Source organism: Rattus rattus, chromosome X (genome assembly GCF_011064425.1).
Source record: "Rattus rattus isolate New Zealand chromosome X, Rrattus_CSIRO_v1, whole genome shotgun sequence".
In the NCBI taxonomy this organism is placed as follows: Eukaryota; Metazoa; Chordata; class Mammalia; order Rodentia; family Muridae; genus Rattus; species Rattus rattus.
This window is the reverse complement of record NC_046172.1, coordinates 95,745,590-95,760,401: the sequence shown is the minus strand read 5'-3', so window position 1 is coordinate 95,760,401 and position 14,812 is coordinate 95,745,590. Positions and strand designations below refer to the sequence as shown.

The window sequence follows — 14,812 nt, the reverse complement described above, 5'->3', positions numbered from 1 at the left end:
GTATAGGGAAGGTCAGAAGAGATGGCTAGATGGCCATGAGAATGAATGGAAATCTGCAACTGACAGGGGTAAGGAGGTGGGGGCATCTCCTAGAAGATGCAAACACCTGAAATAAGGCAGGTTCCCAAGAATCAATGGGGGTGACCTAAGCTGTGACTTACGACATTGGAGCTATGAAACCTGAAGAGGTCACTTCCTGTAGCCAACAAGAACTCCAGTGAATCGATAGACATTAATGCACCCACAAAACTTTATCCTGTCTACAAGAAATGCAGGCATAGGAGAGGGAGCAGAGACATATGATATATTTTGATCATACTCCTTTCCCTACCTCAATTCCCCCCAGTTTTTCCCCTTGCTCCCTACCCATCCAACTTCATGTTCTTTATATCTCTTAAAAGAAAAAAAGCTACAGAAACTCAGTCACAGATTCCGATTTGTGTTGCCACTCCTGTGTGTGGGACTTGCCTTGGAGTGTGGTTGATACAACCAGTGTCACTTATTCAGGAAAAGGATTGTTCCCTCTCTGGGCAGTTATCAGTTGTAAATAGCTTCTCTGCTAGAGATGGGGATTTATGCCTATTTCTTTTCCTTCATGTTGGAATTGTATCTGGCTTGTATAAAATATATCATTGAATTAATTTTAGCATTTATTTTTTTAATTTTAAAATGTGGTTACTAAAATATTTCAATTATACATGTTTATATTGTATTTTTTAAAGATTTATTTATTTTATATATATGAGTACTCTGTAGCTGTCTTCAGACACACCAGATCCCATTATGGATGGTTGTGACCCACCATGAGGTTGCTGGGAATTGAACTCAGGACCTCTGGAAGAGAAGTCGATGATTTTAACCACTGAACCACCTCTCCAGCCCCTATATTGCATTTCTGTTGGAGAGTGTTACTATGGGTATTTTTAATTTTGCTTTCTCTTTGCATAATGTTTTCCTGTTTATGCTACTAGTTTTGCTCCCCAAGGTGATCCTAAAGTGAATTTTCATTTCTTGAGGTCAGGACTCTTGAGGCATCCTATTAAAAAAACTATTACACGGAAGAACTTACATCTATTCTGGAACATCAATATGGAAACTTTATAATCTTGTTAATATCTACAATGTACTAATATGGTATAATTATGTATTGGATATGATCTATTATGAGGAAAATACTGTAGAATTTTTACAAAGTATTAGACTGAAATACATGTTTACTTGATGTTGATTTTATTTAAGCATACATATTTATTCCTTTCAAATTAAAATTTAATTGTATAAAGACTGGCTTACAAAGTAATGGGGTTCCCTATGACATTTTCACGCATACTTCACTTTGGTTGGTTCTCCATCCGCCTGATACCCCTGTTTTCACTGTACCCCAAATTTCAGTATTGTTTCCTTTCATTTTCATACCACACATGTTTTATTTCTCTCCAGTTTCCTTACTTAACGCCTCTTTTCTATCTTATGTGTCCCTTTCAAGTTTCTTGGGTTAAGCTCATAATCAACTCCTTATAAATACTCATATTTAATAATTAGAAACTAGGATCCACATATAAGAAAGAACGTGCGGTTTTGTCTTTCTGCACCTGGGTTACCTCCCTTAACAGAATATTTTCTATTTCTACCGTCCTGCAAATTTCATAATATCATTTTCCTTGCAGCCTCAATAGAATTCCACTGAAACACTTACTTTTCAGGGACTGACTAGTCCAGAGATAAACTAATGTTGGGTTATTGTCATTTGCTTTGATAGTATGCTACAGAAAGTTTTCCTCTGTTTCATGCCTGCTTATCAACAACACACCAAATCTTGGAGTTAGAGAGACCATTCCATTGGTAAAGTGCTTGCCATATTGGCACAGGGACCTAATTTTGACTCCCCAGTAACCACATCAAATGCTGGACATGACAGCATACACTTGCAATCCCAGCACTGGGGAGGAAGAGGTTTGTGGACCTGTTCAGGTCAGTAGCTAGCCAGCCTAGCCTAGTCTGCAGCCTAGGTCCCAATAAGAGACACCATCTCAAACGTGAGGTATTCTCCTGAAGAACACATCTGAAATTGTATTATAGTTTCCACACAGGCTCCTTCTCTCTCTCCCTCTCTCTCTTATACACATACCACTCACCAGTGTCCCAATACACAATGGAAAACTATTGTGCTGTTTAAAAAATAAAATCATGAAATTCACGGGGAAATGGATGGAACTAGAAGGAAAAAATCATCCTAAGTGAGGTGACTCAGACTCATAAAAAACCTATGGCATGATTTTGCTTATATGTGAATGTATATGTAGCTGTTAGGTCATTGATAAGCAAGGCACGATCTGTAAAACCACAGAGGTTAGGCAGAGAGAAGGTAAGGGACTAGGGAGAAGATCTCCCTAGGAAGGGGCAATAGAATACACAGACATGGGTGGAGAGTGTGTGTGCGTGAGTGTATGTAATGATAATATCAAACAAGGATAGGGAGGGTGAGGGAGTAAAGGGGACAATATTTGAAGGAGCACATCAAACTAAGAGTCATATAAGAAGTTGTATGGAAACCCACTACAGTAGAAGCTTCCTAAAATATATGCATATATAACGGGTATCTAAATGTAATTGCTAAATATTGGAAAAGATGAGCTTCAATTGGACAGCTCTTGTCACCTAATAAAGCCGCCAGTTCTAGAAATGGACGACATCTAACCAAGTTGCTGTCCATAGAGTCCCATGGAAACCCCACACAGGCTATCTCTCTTGACATGGCTGTTGGTTGCTCTCCACAAATTGATCATAAGGCTCCGTGGCTGAAAATAACACCTGCACAATTCATCGAACATAGAGAAGTCATGCAGGTGCCTAGCCAGAACCATGATGCCTACTGACATGCGTTTGTGTTACTAGAAAGTACTCTATAAACTACCAAAGGAGATAAGTAGACACTAATCCAGCTACAAACCATTCACTATATAATGGTGACCTGCTTGCAAGGTGTGCTGGTGTAATAGTAGCACAAAGCTCATCGGAGTAATCAACCATTGGATTTAGTATCTACTCCATGAAATGGAACCCATTCACGATACTGCTTGAATGCCAGTAACATGGGACTGAATAGTCCACAGACTTAAATAAAAACAAAATGCTAGTGTGCTGCCAAATGAATGCAGGGAAAGAAGGACTCCTAATCACATTCTGCTACACTCATTGATCAGTATCTTGCTCAACCATCATCAGAGGAAAAAAAAAAAAAAAAAAAAAAAAAAAAAAAAAAAAAAAAAAAAAAAAAAAAAAAAAAAAAAAAAAAAAAAAAAAAAAAAAAAAAAAAAAAAAAAAAAAAAAAAAAAAAAAAAAAAAAAAAAAAAAAAAAAAAAAAAAAAAAAAAAAAAAAAAAAAAAAAAAAAAAAAAAAAAAAAAAAAAAAAAAAAAAAAAAAAAAAAAAAAAAAAAAAAATCGTCCTGAAAAAAATGGGAAAAAATGCAGAGACTCACAGAGGACACTGAGCAGGGTGAGAGCCTTGCAATACTCTGTCCTAAATGAGAGGCCTCCATTTACCTCAACCCCCACCTCCTATGGCTCAGGGAACTCCAAAGAGGAGAAGGCAGAAAGATTATAAGAGCCAGTGGAGATGGTGGACATCGTGAAAACAAGGGCTTCTGAAAACAGCAGGACTCGCACACAAGAGACCGTGGCAACACGTACAGGGCCTGTATAGATTCAACTAGGTTCCAGTGCTGAGAGGGGAAGTGTAGATGAGCAGCCATCCTTAACCCAGAAGCTATCTCCGATTGACAACCATTTGCACAGGAAAAATTATTTTTCTTCATCCGAGTCTCACTGGGTATAAAAAGCACTCTTAAGGGCAGGTCCTACGTCCAGTAGTATATGGCAAACACAAAACAAACTCAAGTGGTATTTTTGGAGGTTCTTTGTATGATAAGACTTTTCAAGGAACTTTTTTTTAACCTTACAGGTCTTTGGCGTATATATTACAGTTCTCATTTTGTGTTTGCAGGGAATGCCTTTGTGTGTAAACATGTATGTCTCTGCATCTATGTTTCTAGTTCTTTTTCTTTTGCTCTTCTGTTTTTATTTGTTTCTTTGATTGTTCATTTTGTTCTATTCTGGTCTATTTGCATTTTATCTTATTTTTATTTTTAGATTCATGTTTGTTTTCTAGTGAGAAAAAGAGAAAGAAAGGGTGTAGATTTGGATGGGAGAGGAGGTAAGGAAGACGTAGGGGAGAAGAAATGATAATCAGAGTATATTATATAAAAAACTTGTTTTCAATAAAAGAAAAAAGAAGACTAAAAATGTTGCAGATTTGAGAGTTCTACTCTAGACTCCTATTGGAAGTACAACCCTGGAAACTGCATGGTGTCAGAATTTTTGGGCAACTCTGATGCACAATCAAACAAAAGAGCTACTGATTTAGACAAGAAGAACCAGTATTACAAATACAAATGGAGAAATCTGTAAATTACATACCCAGGTTCTTGAGGCATTAACTTTGGCATATTGTTAGTATTTCCTTTTACCTTCTACTTGGAATAGAAGCTTCAAATTATAAAGGTATAATTTCATTATGAATAGTATAATCAAAACAAAATACTGAAGTCAAAAATTGGCTGGAAATTAAAGGCAAGGTTCCATAGATGGAAATACATCTATGTTATAAAGAAAAGGTGCTATTTAGTGTTAGAGAGATGACATTTTTGGTAAAATGCTTGCTTTGAAAGAATAAGGATCTGAGGCCCAATTCCCAGAACCATTAAAAATGTTTAACATGATAGTATAGGCCTGGAAACCCAGAACTAGGGAATCAGAAAAAGGTAGACCCCTGAAAGTCACTATCCAGCCAATCTAGCGGAAATGGACAGCTATAGATTCAGTTAAATACTCTGCTTCAAAAAGTAAAATGGATCTTGGGTCATTATATTTGCCTGGCATGGATCTCTTAACCCTACACATGTGTACATGCATATGTGCACATGCTCACAACCTTATACCATATACAATCACATAAACAAAGGTGAGCAGTAAGGAGCATACGACTATAGGATATGTCACCAGATCCTATATTCAATACACAGCCAGAATTTTAAAACATAGAGAATACAACAGTGCTTGTATTTTATTTTCCACTCAGGATACTAAAAGGTGCCAAACCTTTTGATAAATTGAGTCTGTATATAGAGTGTTCAGTTCCAGTTCAATAACTCAGATCCTTTTTGACATCTAAGTGCATACAGAATGTATACTGTGAAGTATACTCTTTATATTAAGTAACTGAGCATCACTGGAGTGAATCTCATTGAACTTAAGGGTCCAATTCAGTTCATTCAATCAACAGAAACCTCATCTTAAGCACACAGCTGTTTAAATCAATTATTGCTACTTGACTTATCAGCCTTTAAAAGTGTTTTGCTTGCATGTATGCCTGCATTGTACTGTGTGTGGTGAGTGGATGATGTCCTGAGTGAATTGTATTATTGACATAGGCATGGCCATGACAAGAACCCCCAATGCCTCAAATCCACAAGAAGGGCAAGGCCTTCTCCTGGTGAAAGTATGGAGGTTGACAGCATGTGTGGGAAGTTACCAATGACAGCATCCTCCCCATGGATAACTGTATTCTGAGACTGGTCCCCTACAGTGACCTCCTACCGAGATTAGCTAGCCTGTCTCCTCTTTCAGCTGTTTATCCTAAACTGCCTCCTCATTCAACTGCATATAATACACAGGGTGGGTTTCCAGGCTACAGATCCATCTCTATCACAGCACACGGTCTACTGGACCCAGCTTTTGTGAACCTCTTTCTGATTTCTTCATTCCTCATTGCCACAGTCAAGTTAGTTCCAAAGCCATGCCTGCAGAGTCCAGAAGAGGATATCAGATTCTGTGGCATTGGAGTTACAGATGGTTGTAAGCTACCATGTGTGTATTGGGAATCAAACCCAGGTCATCAGGAAGAGCAGCTAGTGCTCTTAACCACTGAGACATCTCATCAGCCTACTACACATGGGTTTGAATAGGAACATTATTTGTAATATGTAAGAACTAGACAAAGTCTGAAAAGCCTTGAGTCAGTGAATGGTCAAACAGTGATACATTCCTATCTTAGAATACTGGATCAATACAAGTTGTAAATGATTGACACCTAGGAAAAGGGAGGCTCCCAGGAGTCTATAGGGGTGACCCAAGCTGAGACTAATTAGCAGCTGAGGATATGGGGACTGAAGTGGCCACCTTTTGTAACCAAGTAATACTTCCAATGGAAGAAGGGGAACACCAAACCACCCACAAAACCTTCAGCCCAAAATTTGTCCTGCCTACAAGATGAACAGGGAAAAGACAGAGTAGAGATTGAGGGAGAGTCAACCAATCACTGGCCCAACTTGAGATTCACCCCATAGAAAAGAGCTAACTCCTGACACTATTAATGACACTGCCATGCTTGCAAACAGGAGCCTGGCATAACTGTCTCCTGAGAGGCTTCACCTCTCAGCAGCTGATGGAAACAGACGTAGAGACCCACAGCCAAACATCAAGAGGAGTTCATTGCATTTTGTGGAAGGGTTGGGGGAAGAATTGGGGTCAGAGGGGTCAAAGATACTACAAGACCTACAGAGTCAACTAACCTGGGTCCATGAGGGCTCACAAAGACTGAACCACCAACCAAAAAGCATTCAGCGGCTAGATCTAGGCACCCTACCTACACATTTGTAACAAATGTGGTTGGCCTTTCATGTGGGGTCCCCTAACAATTAGAGAGCAAGGACGTCTTCTGACTCTGTTGCCTGCCCTGGATCCACTTCCCCAGCTAGGCAACCTTTCTTGGCCTCAATGGGAGGGTGTACTTAGATGAACCTGCTGCGACTTGATGTGCCAGGGAGGTTTGGTACCCATGGGCGTGGTCTCTTCCTCTGAGTAGAAGACAAGGGCATAATGGGGGAAAAGGTTTGTGAGGGTGGGGCTGGAGGAGAGGAGGGGCGGGGCTGCAATCAGGATTATAGTAAATAAGTAAATTAATGAAAAATAAAACAAAACAAACCCAAACACCAGATTAGTGACAAATAGGGGCTATGTTGAGAATTGATTATGGTGGGAAGCATAGTATTAAGAGTATAGGAGCATTAGATGTCTTATAAACCTTGATTTTCTAATGTCTGACAGAAGTAGCCTTGACTGTAAGTTTTCAGGAGCATTTACTATTTTGTTGCCAATCTGAGTAAACCAGAAATAATTTTCTCGTTAAGGAGAAATCTCATGTAGATGATGGTGATGACTTTCCTAAGGCACTGCTAAAAGAGCTCCAGAGATATCTCATCTTTATTTCTCCTTTGAAAACAGGAAAATGTTAAACTAAGAGGTTGGCAAGGTCCCTTGTAACATGAGCATCCTGTCACTATTATGACGTGTTTACATATGACTGCCCAATATGGGAATATCACTGAGAAAACTATATACTTAGGCTATCTTTTTCAAAAATGGGTTGTGTTAAATAGTGTATACTTTGAATATGAAAATTATAGTGCCTTTGAATTTTTAGCTGTAAGAACAATGATGCTGTAGTATTTCCACTAATATTACAATATAGACAAATATTTTTCTATAAATATTTTTGTTAAATCTGTGAATTCTATGCAACTTGTTATAATTTATATCAACATCTCTATCTATCTACCTCTCTACCTATCTATCCATCTGTCCGTCCACCCATCCATCCATCTGTCCATCTATCCATCCATCCATCCATCCATCTATCTATCTATCTATCTTGCTTTTGAGACAGAGTTTCTCTGTATAATAGTCCTGGTTGTGCTGGAACTCACTTTGAAGAGCAGGCTGGCCTTGAACTCACAGAGATCTGCCTTCTTCTGCCTCCAGAGTGCTGGGATTAAAGGCATGTGCTACTACACCCGTTACAAATGTTATATATTTTTAGACTTGAAAACTGTAGATATAGTAACAGTGGTGTATAAATTGACAAAAATACAAGGTACTTTTTATAATAGATAAAAGATATTTATAGGTATATATTAACTAGATATATTATATAAAATAGAAATTTATGTTTCTAAGTTATACTTTTTTTAAAACTGCTTTTTAAAATTTATGTCTGAAAATTGGACATAGGAACCAATATAAGTAATTATATTAGATCTTAGGTTACAAATGATTGTGAGAAATAATTTTGACTTCACTGACTGATGTGCTATATATCCATAGGCACTTTTTATCTTAAGTCAGAATAAAAGAAAGTCATAAATTGCTTCATAAATTCTACCTAAGCAACTGTTCATCACCAATCAGAAGGGAAATTCAGCAGTAAATTTATGATTAATGGCATGGTTTTGCTCTCTAAAATACCTCATATTAGGTCCTAACCATATTTTCAGCAAGTCCCTTTACAAATTTTAATAAAGGCCTCATTTCATCTGGAATAAAGATATGGTATTTCCTCCTTTCTATGGTAAATGATTTGCTCTATAGAGCCAATCCCGATGACTTTTCTCAAAAAATAAAATTGATCAACTAAACGAACTATGTATATAAGAGTGAATGAAGTCACAATTTGGGATTAACACGGATATGTACACTCCAGCAAATGGAGTCACAATTTGGTATTAACAATGCCATTACCGTCTTTACCAATAGGAGGACACTGATAACTCCCCCCCCCCCAACTTGGGGACCTTGTGAAAATAACCTGATAAGCACAAAAGTTGTGTTACATTGTCATGACACAGGTGAATTAATATATTTCTAGAGATCATTGTTCATCCTTCTACTCTTACTTTGTGATCATATTCAAGCCCTCATGCTAAATGACTGACTACCTTCATACTCGTGAAGACATAGAACCGTGATTGCTGACCACTGCTTCCTTGAACCATTTCCAGCTAAAAACAAAGCTTCTAGCCTTGATGTCCGACTCCCACCCCATCAGCAGGTTTACTTACACTGCTGCCATTTGCGGAAGCTACTGAAGCTGACTTCAATATGCGATAGCTACGAGGCTCTGAGAACTGGCACCGTCTCCTTTGATACCCTAGAATTGCCCTTACCTCCTGATGTAAAGCTCATGTATTTCTGGTTGTTGACTGTTTCTTTGGAGTCGAAACTTGAGAGAACATCCAGGACAGCCCTGTGGGTTCTTCTTTCTATTTCAATTTTGTAATGTTGAGGTTTGGAGCAGTCAGGCCCATTGTTCAGGAATTTCCTGTGGACAGCAAAGGAAAGAATGGCTGCTCAGAACATCTATCAGGGAGCACGTGCCTGTTCCAGTAAAGTTCTTCACCAAGAAGCCCATGCTACCTGTTGGATTACACTTGGGAAACTGAAGTTACAGTCTAGATTTAACGTTAGTAACTTAATAATGCAATCATTCTCTTCTCTAATCAAAACACATAGGTAAAACTAGGATCCAACTTAAAAAGGGTGGTGAGAGTATGGTCGTGATAAAAACAAAAAGCGCATGAAAATCACCTCCATATTGACTCTGCTCATCCATGAAATGATGTTTACGGCTTAGCTTAGTTTTTTTCTGGCGACTCAGGGCAGACATAGCAAGACTTCTCTAAATTTGTGCACAGTACAGTATAGTGCAGATCAATGGTTTTTTTTTTTTTTTCGTGACTGGAGTGTCATAGCTCTTTTAGGTATCTTTGAAACATAATATTCAAATAAAAGGAAAGCCTGACCCTCGGTCTGTTTCAACTTTTTGTTTGCAAAATGTAATTTGGGGGCCCTAGGGCTTTATAATGAGGTCCAATTGGGAGGAGAAAAGCTACAGTTGTGGAGGAGCAACGACCACTGAAACACTCAACAGTAACATTTATGCTGCTTTGGATAGTTCTCTTGCAGCTTTCTCCAGGCCATGCCTTCCTCCTTTCCTCCCCCTCTCCCTCCCTCCCTACTTCATTGGCCACATAGAAGTTGGGGACCAAACCATATCAAAGCCTTGTGAGAATTTGTACTGAATAATATGAAGCACTTAGAGCAGAGAGGGGGGGAATATTAAGAAAAATAACCAAGGAAAATTATTCAAAATTCCAGAGAGATGAGCTTTACACTAAACATCTAGCATTCTTTCCTGCACTTTCAAGCTGCAGATGTCCCCGGTTTATAATTATCCAACCTCCAAGAGCATCTTGGAGAGAGAGAGAGAAATGGACACACTGTTACTGGAGTGCATCCAGACACAATTTAGATGGCTTGGTCCCATGAAGTCTCGGCAAAACAATGTGTGACGTGGGCCTCCAGAGTTTGGGAATGACAACAAAAAAGAGTGAGATAAGCCAAGCAACGAGTCTACTGCACACACATGAACCTGCTACTGCAGTGTTATGACATCTCAAAGAAGCACTTTGATGCAAGCTTCTTTTGGGCCTGTGACGCACCTCTGGGAGCTTCCCTGGGCACATCTGTGAGCCATAGAGATCTGGCTGTAATGGACGTAAATAAAGAAAGAAAAGAAAGTTAAAACAGAATGTGGGACAACTTAGAAGGTGGGAAAAGATGAAACCAATGGGTCTGAATGGGGGGTTCCCTTTTAAAGTGGGGCAGTTATGGAAATAGGGGGGTGGTATTGACTAGACCGGGGACAGGACGGGATACAGATTTAAGAGAACAGAGAAAACAATAGTGTTCCAAAGTTTGAATATATAATTCCACTTTGGACCAGACGGTTCCTCAATAAATAGGCAATAGTAAGAATTACCATTAAGCAATTGGGGAAGTTACTAAGAAGCAGCAACTAGAATTTGGAGGGATAAAGGATGGCATCATGAAACGCTTCAATAATCACTTGTAAGTTGCTTTTATAACTGGGTCGTTATGGATAGCCAATGGGATAAACTTACAAATTTCAGTTTCCAATTCTGGTTATCTAATTTCCCATTTCATATTGGACTTATCTATGTGGTTAAAACTCAAGGGAAGCCTATGTAACAATATTGAGCTTTATTCTTCTATATTTTGTAGCTAAAACTATGGGTGGCTTAGAGGAAATTATACTAAAGCCATCCTTACAAAGGCAGGCACTATGCTTAGGTTTAGTATGCATTTATATTAGGGAGAGGGAAGACATTTCATTTCAAACCTTGCATGAATAATTTCCATTTAATGATATAGTTCCAAACACCATTTCCCCCAAATAAGATCAGATATAAATTAACATATTTGTCTAATTTAAGATATCTCGAATGCTTAAGAAACATGCTTTGACCCAACTGCTTTGATTTGGGATACATGTCCTTGATTCCTGGCATTTATGGTTATTCCAAGCACAGTGAAACAACACTTTTACATGCATTTATCACGCAGTTTGATGCTAAAGCCTTAAGCCAAAAATTGGAACTCAGGAGCCCATGCATGATCCCAGTTCTGATTCTAAGTGCAATTAATAGCATTTGGTTAATACTGTAATGGCCAAAGGAGTTATTGAGTGTTACAAATCCAGGTATGCATTGCACATAACCACTAAAGCAGACTTCACTGGCATGATCATTACCATAATCATTAGAATATTCACAGGTATTATACATTCCCATGGCACTTCGAAACTTTTGGGAAAGTTGTGTGATAATCATTAGACAGCAAAAAAATGCTGTCAGTTGAAGAATTTCCTCCAGATAATGCTACTTACCATATACTACAGTGCTGACATAAGTTATCTTTTCTAAGGTGAGACAAACTAGTTTCTCAATGAGACCTGATTAGTGACCACATGCCACAATAGCACGTAGTCAGAGAGTCACCTTATCCCTCCAAATTGAGGAAGTAATCTAGACTGTTAGCCAGCTAAGGAAGACCCAAGAGTCTGAGCATCAGAAGCAGGAGCACATGTCGATGCTGTGTACAATGTACAATCACAAGTGGGTGTATGTCAAGCTGGGGAGTGTCCAGTGTAGCCCAGGAGAATGGCAGCATGATATAACAGGCCAAGCATTAGTCTTATTATAAGAAATGATAATTTATATCACTCATACCAGTTTTCCCTCTGATTGACTTGAAGCGACCGTCACAGGTCTAGAGGTCTGGAAAGGGGAGTTCTGAAGTATTTGGGACAAAAATGGCAATATAATGGGTAAGGACTTGTAATAATTTCATACACCAAATCTCACCTCCCATCCTAATTTTAGCTTTAGGGTTCAAGTGTATGCCCATGTAGGTATACAAGGTAATATAAGCCAATTAGCCATTAGGGTAATCACCAAGAAACATATCAAACTAAGGTTCAATTATTCATAAGAGCAGGCTTTTGTAAAAACAACTTGTCTACAGTTTAGCAAATGGCTCAAAATTCAACAATAATCAAATTTCACAATATGATTTTCCCCAACAGGCAATAACCTAATGGTATCTATGGCAATTAACACCCGATTTGAAATTCTACCAATAGAAGTGTTAAAGGCTGATTACTTTTGCTAGTTGAAGAGTTAAACATGCTAGAATATTAATTATAAATTGTAGGTTAAGATAACAAGGAAGGAAGAATTTGTGATCATTTAAAATATATGTAGAAGCAGCTGCTAAAGATGATCAAAATGACAACAAAGTACTTCAAATTTCTAAATTGGTTGTCTATCTGTCTGCAAAGTCAATGAACTCCTATTAGTGGACTGGAAAACGCCATTTCATTTCAAATGAATTTTAGAAGAGGATGTTGTTCGGTTTAATTGCAGCAGGACTAGAATGGCCATCTCTACCTTCCTATTCTACCTTACTCCTCTCAGATTGGTCTATTGGGTTCTAATTCAGACCACAGTGGACAAGGCTTAGTGCTGCAGACAGCAAGATGGTGGTGATTTAGTCTCCCTTTATTTCCATTCAGAACCCAGAAAGAATAAAGAAAGGGCTAATCATGGGGAAAACATGGCAAAAGATGTCAAAAAAGGCAGAAGCAATAAGGTGTACGTTAATCACAATGTTAAATAAGAGAACATTCACAGCAGAACCTCCAAAGGAAAAGAACAAGAAAAGAAAACCAGGAATAGCAGCAAATAAAACCATGAGAGATTTAAACAGAAGAAAAGCAGAGAGGAGCTAAAAAAAAAAATGAAGCTCTTAAAATAAAAGAGACAAGTTGTTAGACAAAACTAGAAAGCTTGAGGGCTTTTCCTGTTTCAAATATCAGAAAATTAGCTAGATTCTCTTCAGATGTTTTTAAATATACAATGGTCAGATCATAAAAACATTTTTTATACAGTGGGAAAGGCAGTGAATGGGTGGTAGGGTTTATAATCAGTTTGTGGTTTCTAAATGTGGTCAAAGAGAATGTTCTAGCAATGAAGTAAAGGATGTGCTCAAACTAAATGTCATTTAAGTAATGTCTTTGACTTAGATAACCAAATTCATTAAATCATATCTGTCTCAGTTTCAGCAGTCTCATTATTTTTGAGCATTTTTTTTCCTGCTTGCTACTGAAAACATAGAAACACTAATTTATGAGGCCAAGACATTTACTCTGTTTCTATTTCATTCTTGCACTGTGTAATTCCAGCAATGAACAAAATAATTCGGCTGTCAATTCAGCAAAGTGGCATAGTTCTTCAAATCGAATTGCCTTGCTTCTTAACCCTTTAACCGCACAACACAGTCCATTCACTAACCATTATGCTACAAGACAGGAAATTGGATTCTCCAATATCTATAAATTTATTCCAGCTTAGCAAACCAAGAATTATTGTGTTGATTTTTATCAAAGTTTTAATTTTCTAAATTTATTTGAAGCTCTTTGTTGTTTCAGAATGTACATGGTGAATGAGTTGCTTACTAGTATAGAACAATTAGCTAGAATATAGCAACGTCTCTCCTCTCACTCATGTAATAAAGGGGGTGACAAATACATTCTTTAGAGGAATAAAATGGCAAGTATCTGAGACATTTTGAGCCCTGCAATTGTTCAAAGAAGAAACAGATCTAGACCTGTCATATCCAGATAATTCATATTGGTAATTATTATAGATGATTCATACATAATATATATGTAAAATAGTCACATAACTGCTAATACATCTGTAATGTACAATATTTCTTCCAGAAACAGGGGGATAGTGGTTTTGAATGTTTATAAAAGATACCTACTAATAATCTTAAAATCAAAGGAGAGACTAGGCAAACTTTACAGAGCGTTTTGGTACTGTAGTTAGCAGATCGGTATAATTCAGGACCTAGTGGAAAGCTTGAATTATTCAGATGAACTGCCTTCGCCAGCCAAGTTGAATAAATCAGTCTTTGATTTACTTCACATGATTAAGGAATAGGTTCAGGCAGGGTCTCCTTACCATGGCTACATTTCCTGTGTCTTGGCAAATAAATCTCTTCAAATAAATTGAAAATTATAGGGTCATAAGACACTTGTGTTAGGATATACAAATTAATTTTGTCAGTGTTGTTGCCCGCTTCCTATTTCCATGTGTGATTATCCAGGAAAAGTCCATCTTCAGACTGAAATTTTGGAATACAACAATCCTTACTTGAAACCTATTTCGTAAAGAAAATAGGTTTGTTTTTTTTCATGGCTTACAAAACAAAATAAGGAGCTTACTTACAGTGAATTCCCCGGTGACTGCATCAAAACCCACATGAATCGTATGCTCAAAGTCTGAAGGAAGAGAGATCTCTGGGCGTTCCTTCTCTTTCTTCTTATTGGCTAAAGACAAAATGTTAACATGTATTTATTTGAGGTATATTTTTGGATTCCATAAACTGCTTAAGAAGGCTCATCAAAAACGATTACAGAGAGACAATTGACTGATTTAAATCTTAAGTTTAAAATTCAAGACTCACTATTTTCAGGCATATATGTACTATA

The 14,812-nt window shown here is 37.7% G+C and overlaps 1 protein-coding gene across 1 annotated transcript in view; it reads right to left on the bottom strand.

Moving 5' to 3' along the window:
• Pak3 (p21 (RAC1) activated kinase 3) overlaps window positions 1-14,812 on the bottom strand; it is a 111,919-nt gene that overhangs the window by 55,096 nt on the left and 42,011 nt on the right. Inside the window, 5 exon segments of the mRNA XM_032889871.1 lie at window positions 8,196-8,231; window positions 9,043-9,138; window positions 9,140-9,214; window positions 10,395-10,439; window positions 14,550-14,650. Of these exon segments, the coding sequence (XP_032745762.1) occupies window positions 8,196-8,231; window positions 9,043-9,138; window positions 9,140-9,214; window positions 10,395-10,439; window positions 14,550-14,650 (353 nt within the window).